The 15,910-nt window shown below is 39.6% G+C and overlaps 1 protein-coding gene across 1 annotated transcript in view; it reads right to left on the reverse strand.

The window, feature by feature from the left end:
- Positions 1–15,910, reverse strand: part of GLIS3 (GLIS family zinc finger 3) — a 387,825-nt gene that overhangs the window by 265,519 nt on the left and 106,396 nt on the right. Inside the window, exons 3-4 of the mRNA XM_044272013.1 lie at positions 9,797–10,004; positions 5,279–6,392 (exon numbers count right to left, since the gene is read on the reverse strand). Of these exons, the coding sequence (XP_044127948.1) occupies positions 5,279–6,392; positions 9,797–10,004 (1,322 nt within the window). The remainder of the gene's footprint in view (positions 1–5,278; positions 6,393–9,796; positions 10,005–15,910) is intronic.

The raw sequence follows: 15,910 nt of genomic DNA on the forward strand, positions 1-15,910 counted from the left end.
ATCGATGCAGCTATATGAGATTTTCCTTTTTTTAAAACAATTTGCAACATTTCAAGTCAATTTACTATGTAGCCAGATTCCATGCTGGATCCTGTGTTTGCATGGCTATAATGCCAGTATTCAGACATCACCTTGACATAACTGTACTGTATGTGAAAATGACCAAATGTCCTTTGTTCCCTGATATACCGTAACATGAAGGAGAAGGATGGAGCTTAAAAATTATTATTATTATTATATGCTTTTTTTCATCTAGTGGGGAATGGGAGGGTGGGTAATGTACAGTTTGTTGGATGCATAAAATGTCTTTATTGATATAATCTTTTTTTTAACATTTAAAAAAATATTTAATATTGTGGTTGAAAAGAAGAATTTATAAGCCACAGCGGTGATATCCTTTACATTTTCAATGCTTGCATCATGGGCAGTGATTTCAGAACAGTACCAGGTTTACTAGATGAAATTTCTGACTTTGGATTTTGGCAGCTATCCTTCTCCAGGGCCATCTCAGTCACATCTGGAGAGGATTTCTGAGCTTTTAGGCTGTCTTCCCATTTCTAGCATGCCTGTCAATCACACAGTTTTCTTTAGACTTTGTCCTGTCTCTAGTTTTGTCATGTGTTTTCACCGATTCATAGGCCCTAGTGTCTCATGAGATTAGGACCTGTGATGCATTTGATACTTACCAGATGTTAAAGCAGCATAATTTTTACTCCTGATGGACAAGGATGATATTAAAGGGCACTATATTTATTCAATCATTCCAAGTAAATGAGATGAAAGGCAAAATGTTATATTTTTGATCTACCTATAAGTTTCTAAAAGAAATTTCAGCAGCAACTACAAATGTTTTGAAGATTGGACAGTTATTATTGAAAGCAGACATGCATTTCTGGTCTTAATCAGAGAACAATTCATGGAGCATTTGTATAAGGCTTTAAATCTACACCAGGGTTCACCACTTATCCAAACACTGGTGGTCATACATAGCCAAATAAGTAGAGCCAACAGACATTTCTACATTTAATCTTGATTTAGTCATGGAAGCCAGAAGATGCTGTGTGCTAATGTCATCAAAGATGCCCTAAGCCTCTAACTCATTTAGGATCAGATTCAAATACTTCCTGGAAATATTTTCCTGTTTTCCATACAAGCAATAAGAAAATATGTATCAACCCTTTAAGGAATATTTATGAAATATTTTAACACCTAAAAACCAGATCAGAAGCATAGTAAATCACAGGGGTTGTCCGAGTTATTTTTTTGTTCTTTCTATGTTCCTAACTAGGCAAATGTAACAGCTTTCCAATTAACTCACTTTATCTGCAGTGGCTGGTTTATCAGCTTTGACTGAGGGTCACATGACCTGTGATGTCAGCTTCTCTCCCTGCTCTGATAAAGTTTGTTTACAAGCCTGTAAACGAGACGTCACTGTGCTGGCCACACTCTCCTTCACTGCCGGGCTGTCTGCTCTCTCCTAGGATTCTTAACCCCTTCAGCTGTACAGACTGGGTAGCTGCAGGCAGTGAGGAGACAATGCTGGGCACAGGAGCTGACAGACTAGAGAGAGCATTGCACAAGAAGGTAGGGGGAAGATCCTGTGTGTATTCAGTGTCATTATACAAGTGGGACAAAAGGTTCTACCCTTACAAGTTGCTGTTGATTCTCCCAGCACTCAGGGCAGCTCTTGTATCCACTCCCTTAGCAATGTCATTATACTGCTGGGACTTGTAGTTCTACACATACAAGTTGCTGTTGATTCTCCCAGCACTCAGGGCAGCTCTTGTATCCACTCCCTTAGCAGTGTCATTATACAGCTGGGACTTTTAGTTCTACACATACAAGATGCTGCTGATTCTCCCAGCACTCAGGGCAGCTCTTGTATCCACTCCCTTAGCAGAGCAGGGGGAGGGGCAGAGATTGTTTTTATTGCATGTAAACAAGGGCCAGAAGAGAACCAGGGAAATGAGGAACTTTTTTTTGCCTGAAACTTGCTTAGCTTAGTTATATATTGCTGCCAATCAGATTTTTAGTGCTATATATTTTTTTTCATAACTCCGACAACCTCTTTAAAGGATGGGGTAATTTCAGGGGCGTAAATATAGGTAGTGTAAAGGGTGCTGTTACTTAGGACCAGGAGTATGAGGGGACTCAAATGGCACCTTATGGGGAGGTCAGTACTATATGTAAAGTTTGATAGAAGGGGGGCCTTGTTAAATATTTTGTATGGGGTCCCAGGAGCTTCATGTTCTGGATATAATGCCTCAAAATATCCTTCAGCTGGCACTCTGGGGTTCTAATTATCCTATCTAGTAAATATCATCAGGTACTTAATAGATCTCTAGAAGCTCAGTTGTAATTAAATAAATTATAAAAATGATGTTAAACAGCAAGCTTTTGGGACAAAGTAAGTCTTTTAAAGGGGTTTGCCACTGTTCAAATCACCCTGTTCCCCTGCTCTTCGTAGGGGTGGGTTGGTCTGACTTCCTGCCAGAAGGGGGAGTTCCAGTATAGTAAGTCAGTGCTAGGAGGAGAGGAGAGGAGATGAGCCAGGTCCTGTTCTGATAGTGGGTGAGTTGAGAAGTACCAGATCTTTTACCCAGGGCCGGTGCAAGGATTTTTGCCAACACAAGCGAAGCTACACTTCTCCTCTCTGTGGTCCTGGTATCTTCTCTCTGTTTCGGACACTGGCTGGTTTAAGGACCATATTTTTCGCCCTCTAAGACTCACCTAGGTTTTAGAGGAGGATAATAAGAAAAAAATATTTTCCATTACACCTCAGGTCAGACCAGCAATCAGACCCCCAATGTTAATCAGACCTCAGCTCACAGCCCCAATCAGACCCCCAATGTTAATCAGACCTCAGCTCACAGCCCCAATCAGACCCCCAATGTTAATCAGACCTCAGCTCACAGCCCCAATCAGACCCCCAATGTTAATCAGACCTTAGATCAGACCCCCATGTCAGACATCATCCCCCAGCCATCAGCCCCCAATGTCAGCCATCAGACTCCCATGTCACATTTCTCCCCCTCCATGTCACATTTTTCCGTCCTCCCTCAGGGTGCGCCCTAAGGCGACCGCTTGGTCTGCCTTATGGTAGCACCGGCCCTGCTTTTACCCCTGCGAAGGAAGTTCAGATACTCTTCTCCTGTCAGAATGACAGCTAACAACAGACTCAAGTGAAGCCTGGAGATTTCATACAGCAGAGTGAACTGCTACATCTGCATTCAAAGTCACTGGTGTAAGATGAGGGACTACAGCCAAGCCACCCATTACCAAACAACTAGTACGCCAGTATCACCTAAGTACAGATTTGCAGCCATCCAATCAGTCAACATACCTTCTCAGCTGGTGCTAGAGAAGAATTGAAATTCAAGCCTGCTGCTACTGTATGTATCTAAAGTATTCTTTAGTACTATGAATTTCCTGTACTTATTCCCAGGGAGCATTGGCTGATGTAGGACCCCATAACACAACATATTATCAGGGCCACTACCACCCCCATCCTCTACAGAGGCTCCCACAGGGACTCGCTGCACATATACTAGCATGTGATGCTATTAGGTGCCCCTCGTCGGTGTCCAAGGTGGCAGTGTAAACAATCCATATAGTTTCCAATGCGTGTTTGTAGGTGCTGACCATTTTCAAGAAGAAAAGTATCAACTTCAAAAAGATATAAACAATGGCAATTGTTTACATAACAACCCTGGACACTGAGGGGAAACACGCAGAATTAGAATGGCAGATATTGCCTATATATAGATAACACAGGATCCACCATTCACAATGATATCACAGCTTATGTACTCCTTCTTGACCTCTGCACATGACACAGAGCATACCTAAACTCTCCCATAGGCAATGAGATCCTCTTCAATCTTCTGTGTCTATGGCCCATGGTGGCTGCTGTAAATCATATTTAAAAATACAACAGCTCAGGCAAGATGGCACCCTCCATAATCAGATAATAGTACAGGTTGGCCCACAAGCAAGTGGATAGTTTTTTTTAAATTACCCACAAGTCTCAAAAGATGCTGAAATTGGTCCCTGTTCAGGTCTATGCATCTTTGGACACTTCAGATTAGGTCGGCTGATACTGCTTGTGATGCTGCAGATAGTGTTTGTGATGTCTTGAGTTCATCCACAAGATGCGGATTGTTAGTGTACACTTTCTGTTTTATATTTCCCCACAGATAAAAATTGCATGTGGACAAGTCTGGAGAACGTGGTGGCCATAACCCCTTGCTTCCACCATCACTATTCGCTATTTCAGGGAGAACACCACCTTTTCGACACAATAGGCCACTTTTATCAAACTGAATAATAAATCAGTCTTAGTTGCTCGTAGCAACCAATCAGAGCTCAGCTTTTAGTTCCTACAGGGCTCTACAAAAAAGGAAAGCCAAGCTCTGATTGGTTGCTATAGACAATTAAGACAGATTTACCATTAGGCAGCTTGTTTTGGAGATATTGGCTACTTTTTCGTGAGTCACCCTGTATAAAAAAAATCTACAATCATAAAATAAAAACAGATTAGAAAAAAAGGATATGTGTCATAGGTAACACATTCCCTTTAAAGCAGGTAACTTAACAGCACAAATCTAGCTATTTTCACTTTGCTGCTATGCATTACTTTATGTATTCTTGTAATATAACCAAATCAAATGTGCATGACTAAATTATCTTTACAAATTAGAATTTCCTACAATGTACCAGGAATATTGACCATTTGTTCTGCTGCTTTTCCACATAAATGACACTTTTATACACTCACACACTAAATATAATGTACGAAAAAATGGCCCATGTAGCAAAACGTTTTAGACATTATCTCACTTATGATTACTTTTCAACATAGGTGTTGTCCTTAAAGAGGTTGACCAGCATTAGAAAAAAAGGCTCATCAAAATGCACTGTATTGCAATAAGCAGACATATCCCATGGACAAGTATGGCACTGTTTCTTAAAAAAAAAAAAGTATTTTTCCTAACCCTGGAAAACGCTTCAGAGTAGGCCTGTCATTAATGTAATGGCAGCATAAACAAAGTTGTCAGCAAAGGAAATCATGTCATTGATTGGATTTAGCTACATCAGCAAAAACAGCTACATAACATTGCATTTGGTAAATAGCTTCAAAACTGAGGTAATCACTGCCATTTTATACGACTAAGACTTTGACACGCTGCATAATGCATTTTTCTTAGATCTACATATACAGGCTTACAAGCTAAGACGCATGCATGGATATGAAATATAATTATGATGGCAAACTTACCGTGCATTTGTTTGGTTTCTCTCCAGAGTGGACCCGCATGTGAATGAGAAGTTTATAACGAGCATTGAATGGCTTATATCTTCGTGGACATCCTGCCCAAAAGCAAGCAAAGTCCTCCCCCTTTCTCTGATCTATATGAACCTTTTCAATGTGCCGTACAAGTTCTTCCTGCTGATCGTATAAAGCACTGCAGTCAATCCACCTGCAACAATGCTTACCATTGAAATCATCTATTTCTCCTTCTTCTTCGAGTAAAGGAACCTGTCCTGGAGGTGGGAGTGAGAGCTGGTGGGACTGGTTTAAAAGTTCATGTTGATGCATGTGTTGATGGGCATGGTAAGGTGGTGGTGGACCTTGATGGGCAGGAGGTGCTGTGAGAGGAAGGGAAGACTGTGACGTTATGTCAATTGTTCCACCTGGAAAATCATCTAGCCTTTCACTTTTTAAGACCCCAATAGTTTGTCTGTCATTTAGTCCAAGGTTGTGTCGAACTACCATATTGTTCATTGTATCAGCTTGCAAACAGTTTTGTTCGAGTTGCTGCATGCGCTGATATTCAGTCACATTTTCTGGAATTGACACATTATTATTGATAGCTAGAAGACTTTTCTGTGAGTTTGATCCAGCACATGTTGGAGGAATGCAGCTACCTCTGACTCCTAAAAAATGGCCATAAACTTCTGGTTGAGGTGAGATGGTTGCTGGGGAAGCTCGTGACCCATTTATATAAGCAACTAATGAGGTTGGGGAAGTGCGAATAATAGTATTAAAGTCAATTCCTATACCATCAGATAGGGGAGACAAGGAAAGAGCTCTTTTCTTTGACCGTGCAGAATGTGATCTTGGAGAAGAATGTCTAGGACTAGGGTAAGGAGAAGAGTTATTCTCTATGCCAAACAAATACGAGGGCAATGAATTTGAGACACTGTTATTGGACATAGAAGTTCCTGGGGGGATGCTTAGTAGATCTCCAGGTTCACTACTGTTTTGAGATCCATGGTTAGAAGCATGAATTCTATATCCATGGGACCATTCCTGTTTAACACTCATTGTAGAATGACTTTCTGTTAGGCTTAAAGTTGTAGATGCAAGGGATTCACGTGACATAAGCGATCTAAGTGGGGATAAAAATGGGAAATATATTAAACAGATTGACAAAGTGATAAATTCAACAAGCATGGTTTTATAATCTATGCTAAGTCAGACTGAGTATTGATTGAGCTCTGTCATATGGGAAATTGCTTGTTTCTCATGGCCCACAATACATATTAAATTAAGAAAAGTGGCAGAAGGAACAATGTGTACTTACCTATAAATTACTATCGGTCATGTAAAATAAATTCTTAATTGTACAAAGAGCCAAGTGTTGATTTAACCCATTCCTGGTGTTTTTTTTATTTATTTTTTTGGCGAAATTATTTTGTTAATGGGGCTGTGTAAATAAGTGGTGTTCTAATGTGATAGTCTACATGATGATAAAAGAACAGAAGTTGATCATAAAATAAAAGAAACAGATGATGCCCAGAGAACAGCAAAATACAGCAAAGGCCTAAAAGCCCTTTTACATGGGCAGATGCTTAGAGAATCAGAAAAGAAGCGAACATTACCAATAACTGCCTGTTCTTTGAGCTGACGTATTATAAGCAATAATCTACCCTATGGTGCTGATTTATCACACCTTCACTCCAGAATTCTGGCATCAAAAAGTAGCAAAATAGGGTTTTTGCAACTTTTTTGCACTCACTTGCGCATAATTTATGCAATTGCGCAAAAATTTTCAACTTTTTGCATGTGTACACCACTCACTCCGGTTTTGTAATAGGTGTGGAAAAATGGGCGTGGTGAGCTATGTTAATGAGTTCCAGATCATTGAGACTTTTTTTTTTTGAAGTTGCAAATAAGTCGCAATCTCACTCCAGGAGGAGGGTGGAGTAGGAACATTGGAGTAGCTTCTCTAGACAGAATTGTTAGGTTTAAGGACAAGCCAAATTTATCAAACAACATGCAACATTTGATAAATGTGGCACAAAGTACTCCAACACAGACTGAAGCAAAACTGACTTCAAATATTCTCCTAATGATAAATTCCCCTTTATATGTTCTCGAATGATTGTTCTTCCCCCTTTGTTCCTACAAATTGTGGTTTCCGATAATTGTCCTGATTCTTGACCAGTGTAAAAAGGCCTTAAAGAGCACTTGCCAGTAGGCATTCGCAATCAAAAATTCTAAACACGAAACCACATGTCAATGTATAAATGCAAAGACAACCTCTTGGAAGGGGCACCTCTCTGAAGACACCATTTTTTTATTTAGACCAGATTTTTTATATTTTTAATTCCATTATGATCTGTGCAGACTACTGCTCCAAAAGATCATTTTTGCAGGAGTTTTGGTTGGTCATCCCAAAGAGGTAAAGGAAATAGATAATGCATATTATATTTATACCTTTTTTCATCTCCTGTAAAATAAAATATGAATGTCTATTCATAAGTAGGAATACAGATAATATACTGATATACATCTAGAAATACTCCCGACCTATACCTTTGATGTGAGGCATAAAGTAAATGTGATCAGAGTCTTATTTCAGAAGCTGCCAATCCAATCATAATCATTCCAAATGATTTATGTGCTGGTCATAAGATTTAAAGAAGTATACCACCAAACATTAGAACTTGATACTGCTCGAGAACAGAGAGGAGTGAATTGATTAGCACAAATTGATTTATTCATCAAAACAAACTTCTTGAGCAGCAAGAGGCTGGACCCACTGCTCAAGAGTTTCCCATCTTGACTGAGAGGACTGAACATTTCTCATGTCCATATCATGCTTGAAGAGTAACAGCACTGCGACTGTGTACATGCTGCTACACTTGTGGGTAGAGATGTCTGGCCTTGTCAAAGAAGGGGGAGAGGAACCCTCTTGAGCAATGGGGACAACCCTTGCTGCTCAATAAGTCTGTTTCCCTCTATACTCCTGAACGCTTATGAGTAATTAGTATGTGTAGTCTTTTTGTGTTCTAGGATTCTCCTGTCTGTAGTTTCTGGGACAGAGCTTAGCTGTCTTAAATCCACCTCAGATCATCCATATAAGCCCTACATAATGTCTTTGTCACATTGTCACGTATTAGCAGTTTCACTCTAAACCCTAATATAAATCTTTCTCTATTGATATGGTTATCATATAAGACATGTGTAAAAATAACAGAAAAAAGAATGACATTGACACGAAAAAACCCGGATCCAGCACCCATTGACTTACAATGGCTTTAGTGACGGATCCGGTTTCTTCATTTTCAATATAAAACAACTGGATCCTTTCTGAACGGATGTAGCCAGTTGTATTACAATAATGGAAGCGTTTGGCTGTGGTTTTGAGATCCCCTGCTGGATCCGCAAAAACGCACATAGGACAATGGCCTAAATGCAGTCAGTGGTCTCCCATTTCCTAAATATTACTGAAAACAGTAAGAAAGTCTGGGTACAATATTGCTGCTTGTAAAAATTATCAGGATTATCCCAACTATTGGCCAAAAAGGAAGCGAAAATGGTTGTGGCTAGATATTTGCTTGGAGTTTATAAGAAATTATGATAAAGTTGTGCTGTAGCTGTTTCCTATGTGCAACCAAGACAGTTTTTCTGTTATTTTTCATGAATTTCCCTCAACGTGTTTCAATTAAAGGCATTTTAATAGTGGTTTTTGCAAGATAAGTGGCGTTCTTGAGGTATGGCGCTTTTTTGCTGTAATTTTCTCAGGCAGTGAATTTTATGGCCATTTTTACTCACAATTAAAAACTCCTGTATTAACCCAACCAAGTGGTCATACTTTCAAGGTTCTCCTTTCCCACTCTGAACATGATATAATATTATAGTGCTCAGAAAAGTGCAATGTATAATGCATTAAAAATAAGTGGCATCCAATCTTCCTTCAGACTCCCAAAAGTCATTTTTTTTATTTTTTATAAATCAATCTTGACTCAATAAAAAATGTGCCTAAACTTTGTAGTAACTTTATTCAAAACTGCTCTAAATGGCACATATTTTTTCTAATGTACTTTATATAATTGTTATGTTTTTCCATATGAAATGAGCACCTGCAGCTCCGGTGTCTATTGCAGTTTGGAATTCGTACACTCGTACGCTGATGTACTATGCTGGCAAAGTGGAGCAAGAGTGGGAAGAAGCTCTGCATATCATATCGCTACTCTGTCCTGTGCTCGCTCCTCTAAAGCCTGCCATAGCACGGCTATGCCAGGCTTTAGTACAGTGGAGCCGGGCCAGGCAGTAGCAGTTATGTGTGCCCCTGCCAATACGTTCACTGCAGCCCCACAGTGGAGTCAGTACACCAGTACACCCCAGCGCAATAGACACCTGAACTTCAGCTGTCCAACACTTTAATTCAAATGCTGAAAAATAATTAATGCATTGTAGGAGGATGTCTCATTACTGTAAATGGATGATAACCACCTCTTAATGTACGTCTTCTACTATAACATACAAAAAAGCAAAGTTAGGGACCTGGTATCAGATGAAGGTATAGCTAAGTGCTGAAGATTCAGATTTCTGTGTAAGCTTGGGCTGATCTGATGGCACGCTGTTGCTGCTTGATTTGCTGGAGGGGATATTGGACCCAATCTTTGGACCATCATGGGACTGCTGGTGACCATAAGATTGTTGCAGCTGCCTTTTCCTTGTGGCTTGTTCTGCTGACCAAAAGCAACATTCCCTGTAAAAACAAGCAACACAGTAAAGCTATGGCAGCGAAATGTCATATATATGTTAATATGTAAAAGTAGCAAGAGTGTGGACAGTGATGATGGCATATACACTCATGGCCAAAAGTTTTGGGACTGACACACATTTTGATTTTTACAATGTTTGCTGCTTCAGTTTTTTGGTGGCAATTTGAATTAACTCTAGATTGTTATGAAGAGTGAACAGATGAACTGCAATTAGCTCAAAGTCATTTCTTGCCATGAAAATTAACTTAATCACAAAAACCCCATTTACACTGCATTTCAACCCTGCCAAAAAAATAACCTGCAAACATCATTTCAGTGATCTCATTTAGACAAAAGTGTTAATGAGAACAAGACAGCTGATATCACTTTGACACGCTGATTGAAGTAGAAGAGAAGGTTGCTTTAAATGGAAGGGTAGTGTTTAAGGTTTTCGTCTTCTTCTGTTAAAAATGGTTACTTCCAAGAAAACATGTGCAGTCATCATTGCAAGTCAATCAATTATTGGATCATCATAATATTCAAGGAGAGAAGTTAAATTGCAAGTGCCAGGACTGACTCTCATTGAGAATCTGTCGTTAATTCTCAAAAAAGCAGTTGGACAAACAAAAACACAGAAATTGTGATAAACTCTCAGGATCTGGCCCAGAAATGGATATCCAACATGCCAGGGTGAATTGTAGAAGTCTTGATAAAGAAGTGTACACACTGTAAATATTTAGTCTATGCATAAGCTTGATTCATTTGTCAATAAAAATAAAAAATGTATGAAATTGTTATAATTGTATTTTAATATACCAAAGAAACAGCTGACAAAAAGATCTAAAAACACTGAAACAGCAATCTTTGGAAAACAAACATTTATATCTGTCTCAAAATTTTTGGCCACAACTGTATTGGCAACTGTCTGATGGAATGGAAAACTTCTTTTTCTTCCCTCCAGACTACACATAGTTACATAGTTAATATGGTTGAAAAAAGACATAAGTCCATCAAGTTCAACCAAGGGATAGGTGGGGACGTGAATCCCTTAAGGAAATGAAACTAAGATGTCTACAAATGTTCTTTTAAGAATTCATCTAAACCCTTTTTAAAACTGTCCTCTGTTCCTGCTGTGACCACGTCCTGAGGAAGTCAATTCCACAGATTCACAGTTCTTACAGTAAAGAAGCTTTGACGCTTCTGGAAAATGAACTTTTTCTTTTCCAGTTGGAGGCCATGCCCCCTTGTCTTTTGAGGGCATTTTACATGGAAAAGTTTTTCAGCGTATATTTTGTATGTCCCATTTATATATTTGTATAGGTTAATCATGTCCCCCATTAGACGTCTCTTCTCAAGAATAAATTGTATTATTTTAATCTTTCTTCATAACTAAGACCCTCCATGCCCCTTATCAGTTTAGTCGCTCTCCTCTGTACTTTTTCCAGCTGCAGAGTGTCCTTTTTATGGACTGGTGCCCAGAACTGAACTGCATATTTCAGATGAGGCTGCACCAACACTTTGTAAAGTGATAATATTACATCCCTGCCTCACAAGTCCATGCCTCGTTTAATGCATGACAATATCCTGGTAGCCTTAGAAGCAGCTGATTGACATTGTATGCTGTTATTTAACCTACCATCTACAAGGACACCCAAATCCTTCTCTATAAGTTGCTCTCCCAGTGTTACATCACCTATCAGACAGTATCAAAAGCCTTTGCAAAATCCAGAACACTACATACACAGCCGCCCCTCTGTCCAGGCTACTACTCACCTCCTCATAAAAACAAATCAGGTTAGTCTGACAACTTTTGTCCTTGGTAAACCCATGTTGGTTATCACTTATAATATTATTTACAGTCACATACTCCTGTATATAGTCCCTTAAGAGTCCTTCAAACATTTTTCCCACAACAGAAATAAAACTAATGGGTCTATAATTAACTGTGGAGGACCTAGATAATCTTTAAAAATTATAAACAGGGGCACAGCAATGACTGAACTGAGCTTTTTAAGCACTCTTGGGTGCAATCCGTCTGGACCTGGAGCCTTGTTAACATTTACCTTATTTAACTTATCTTGGACCATATCTACAGTTAGCCAATTGAGTATATTACTGGATGTACTAACAGCCCCAGCACCACAGATATCGGCTTCTTTCTCTTCTTTTGTATAAACAGAGCTAAAAAGAAAAAACATTTAGTAACTCTTCCTTTTCCTTATCTTCAATGACTAACCCCCCTTTACCATTATTTAGGGGAACCTACCTGCTCAGACCGTGGTTTTTTAGCATTTATATATTTAAAGAATTTTTGGGGATTTGTTTTGCTCTCTTTTGCCACCTGCTGTTCATTTTGTATTTTTGCTAATTTTATCTCCTTTTTACATATTTTATTAAGCCCTTTGTAAACTTCAAACACTACAGCTGACCCCTCAGATTTGTAGCTGTAAGCCGTGGGGCGTGGGGTTAATTTTAGCAGTTTATACTTGTTACCTAAAAGGAATATTTTTTTTGGTCCAATTACTGAATGTGGATTTAAAGCTCTCCCATTTATCCTCAGTATTATTATGTGACAGTAGCTGCTCCCAGTCTATGTCCTGAAATGCTGCCCTCAACCCAGGGAAATTAGCCTTTTTGAAATTCAGTGTCTTTGCTCTGCCTGACAGAGTTTGCTTCTTATAGTTTAGGGGAAATATAATTATATTGTGGTCACTATTTCCTAGTGTTTCTCAAACAGTACCATTTGCAACAAGCTCTGCATCATTAGAAATTACCAGATCCAATTTCTATAAACTGGCCCATAAAGTGGTCCTGCAGCAAGTTGAGTAATCTTTTTCCCTTTGCGGTTGAGGCAGAACCATGACCCCAGTCAATGTTTGGGAAGCTAAAATCTCCCATTATGACCACTGTACCAGCCTCTGCAGCTTGCTCTATTTGGTTATACAGTTACTTTTCTATCTCCTCTGTGATGTTAGGGGGTCTATAGAATACTCCAAGTATTATTTTTTCACAATATTTGAAAAACAAAATGAAGTATTTGACAGAATCAAAATTTTGTGTTTATTACGTTTTGTTTACTGTGTCGAGACAAACATATGACATTTGTCAATGAAGGTGTGACAGACATTTGTTTGTCAGACATTTGTACTTGACTCTTTGTGTTTCCTATATTCATGCCTAATGTATCAGGGTTAATGGCTGAATTGTAGTGTGTAGGCCAGTTGAAGAACACCATGTTGGTTATGTCCTTACATTCCTCTATGAGGTTGGGCCAGGTGAGTGGAGGAGTATGGGATTTTTAGGCTCCATCTTGACTTTGTTTGAAGAGCCTGAAACCATCTAAGCACCAGTCACCAAATGGACTGGCTGAAGGGCAGGACACATCAGATAACATTATCTAACAGTTAACCATAAAATTGGGCATAGGAAATATATGGTGTGTTTGCCCAGGCAAAGTTTTAAAGAACCCACCTGGTTATGTGTGGGGAGAGTCTGTGTATGGAGCCATTATATAACATCAGAACACAGCTCCCTGGATAAAAGACTATAAGAACCAAATGCCAAACTATACTGGCAGGAATACCTGAACCACATGTTTTAGGGACATGTGTTTCGTTTTTATGCAATTCCTTTTTCTTTTACCTTCGTATTGTCTGTCTGTAACTTGTATGCACTGTTGTAAATATTAAATATTAATATTAAATTGTCCTGTCGATGAAAGTTATATTTAGTATTGCAGTCTACTGTGTGTAAAGCAGTGTATTGGTTCGACTGCAGAATAACTAAGTGTGGTACCTCTTGCAGTTGCTGCATGGTGGGTGGGAATAGTCCTAGCATAAGTAGTTGTCTCAGCAGGTAAGGGTGAGGTCCCCTAGAATAGAGCACTGTATCAGGCTTTGTATAGCCTAGGTTAATCTGGGGATATCCCTTTTATATTGGACCAAAGGGAAGCAAGCATAGGCCTAGCCAAGGACTGAATGAAAGGTGGTGTCTGGTGTAGTATGCCGTGATAGTGTCTATACATCCAACATTTGGATACAGACAAATGCTTTAATTTTTGGGATATATATATATATATATATATATATGTATTATATCTTTTCATGGAACAACACTGAAGATATGACACTTTGATACAATATAAAGTAGTCAGTGTACAGCTTATATAATAGTGTAAATTTGGTGTGAAAAACACTCAACACACAGCCATTAATGTCTAAACCGCTGACAACAAACGTGAGTACACCTATAAATTAATATCACCAAATTGTGCCCAATTAGCCATTTCCCCCCCTGGTGCTGGTGTCATGTGACTTGTTAGTGTTACCAGGTTTAAGGTGTGAATGGGGAGCAGATGTGTTAAATTTAGTGTTATCGCTCTCACACTCTCTCTTACTGGTCACTGGAAGTTCAACATGGCACCTCATGGCAAAAAACTCTCTGGAAAAAGAAATCATTGCTCTACATAAAGATGGTCTAGGCCTGTGATGGCTAACCTCCAGCACTCCAGCTGTGATAAAACTACAACTCCCAAGATGCACACTTGCTTGGCTGTTCTCAGAATAGAGTATGCTTGGAGTCATAGTTTCACTACAGCTGGAGTGCCGGAGGTTAGCCATCACTGGCCTAGGCTACAGGAAGGTTGCCAATATCCTGAAACTGAGCTGCAACACGGTGGCCAAGACCATACAGCAGTTTAATAAAACAGGTTCCACTCAAAACAGGCCTCGCCATGGTTGACCAAAGAAGTTGAGTGCACATGCTCAGCGTCATATCCAGAAATTGTCTTTTCAAAATAGACGTATGAGTGCTGCCAGCATTGCTGCAGAAGTTAAAGGGGTGGAGGATCAGCTTGTCAGTGCTCAGACCATACCCCGCACACTGCATCAAATTGGTCTGCATGGCTGTCATCCCAGAAGGAAGCCTCTTCTAAAGATGAAGTTTGCTGAAGACAAGCGGACTAAGGACATGGATTATTGTAACCATGTCCTGTGGTCTGATGAGACCAAGATAAACTTATTTGGTTCAGATGGTGTTAAGCGTGTGTGGCGGCAACCAGGTGAGGAGTATAAAGACAAGTGTGTGCTTACAGTCAAGCATCGTGGTGGGAGTGTCATGGTTTGGGGCTGCATGAGTGCTGCAGGCTGTGGAGAGCTACAGTTCATTGAGGGAACCATGAATGCCAACATGTACTGTGACATACTGAAGCAGAGCATGATCCCCTCCCTTTGGAAACTGGGCCGCAGGGCAGTATTCCAAATAATGACCCCAAACACACCACGACCACTGCCTTGGAACAGAGAGTAAAGGTGCTGGACTAGCCAAGCATATCTCCAAACCTAAACCCTATCTGTGGGGCATCCTCAAACGGAAGGTGGAGGAGCACAATGTCACTAACATCCACATCTCTGTGATGTTGTCATGGAAGAGTGGAAGACAATTTCAGTGGTAATCTGTGAAGCTCTAGTGAACTCAATGCCCAAGAGAGATAAGGGAGTGCTGGAAAATAATGGTGGCCACACAAAATATTGACACTTTGGGCAAAATTTGGCCATTTTTACTTAGGGGTGTACTCACTTTTATTGGCAGATGTTTAGAGATTAATGGCTGTGTGTTGAGTTATTTTGAGGGCACACCAAATTTACACTGAACACTGACTACTTTACATTGTATCAAAGTGTTATATCTTCAGTGTTGTCCCATAAAAAGATAAAAAATATTTCCAAAAATGTGAGGGGTGCACTCAGTTTTGTGAGATACTGTATATATTATGGTGAAATTTTAGTTATAAAATTCTTAAGGCACACATTTTTCCTGCCTGATGGATTTATAAAATTACATACGGTATTGTGATTCTTGCCTACTCCCCTGCTGTTACTGCTACAGCTGTGAATGATGGTTACTCAGCTCT

Source organism: Bufo gargarizans, chromosome 1 (assembly GCF_014858855.1).
Source record: "Bufo gargarizans isolate SCDJY-AF-19 chromosome 1, ASM1485885v1, whole genome shotgun sequence".
Taxonomy (NCBI): Eukaryota; Metazoa; Chordata; class Amphibia; order Anura; family Bufonidae; genus Bufo; species Bufo gargarizans.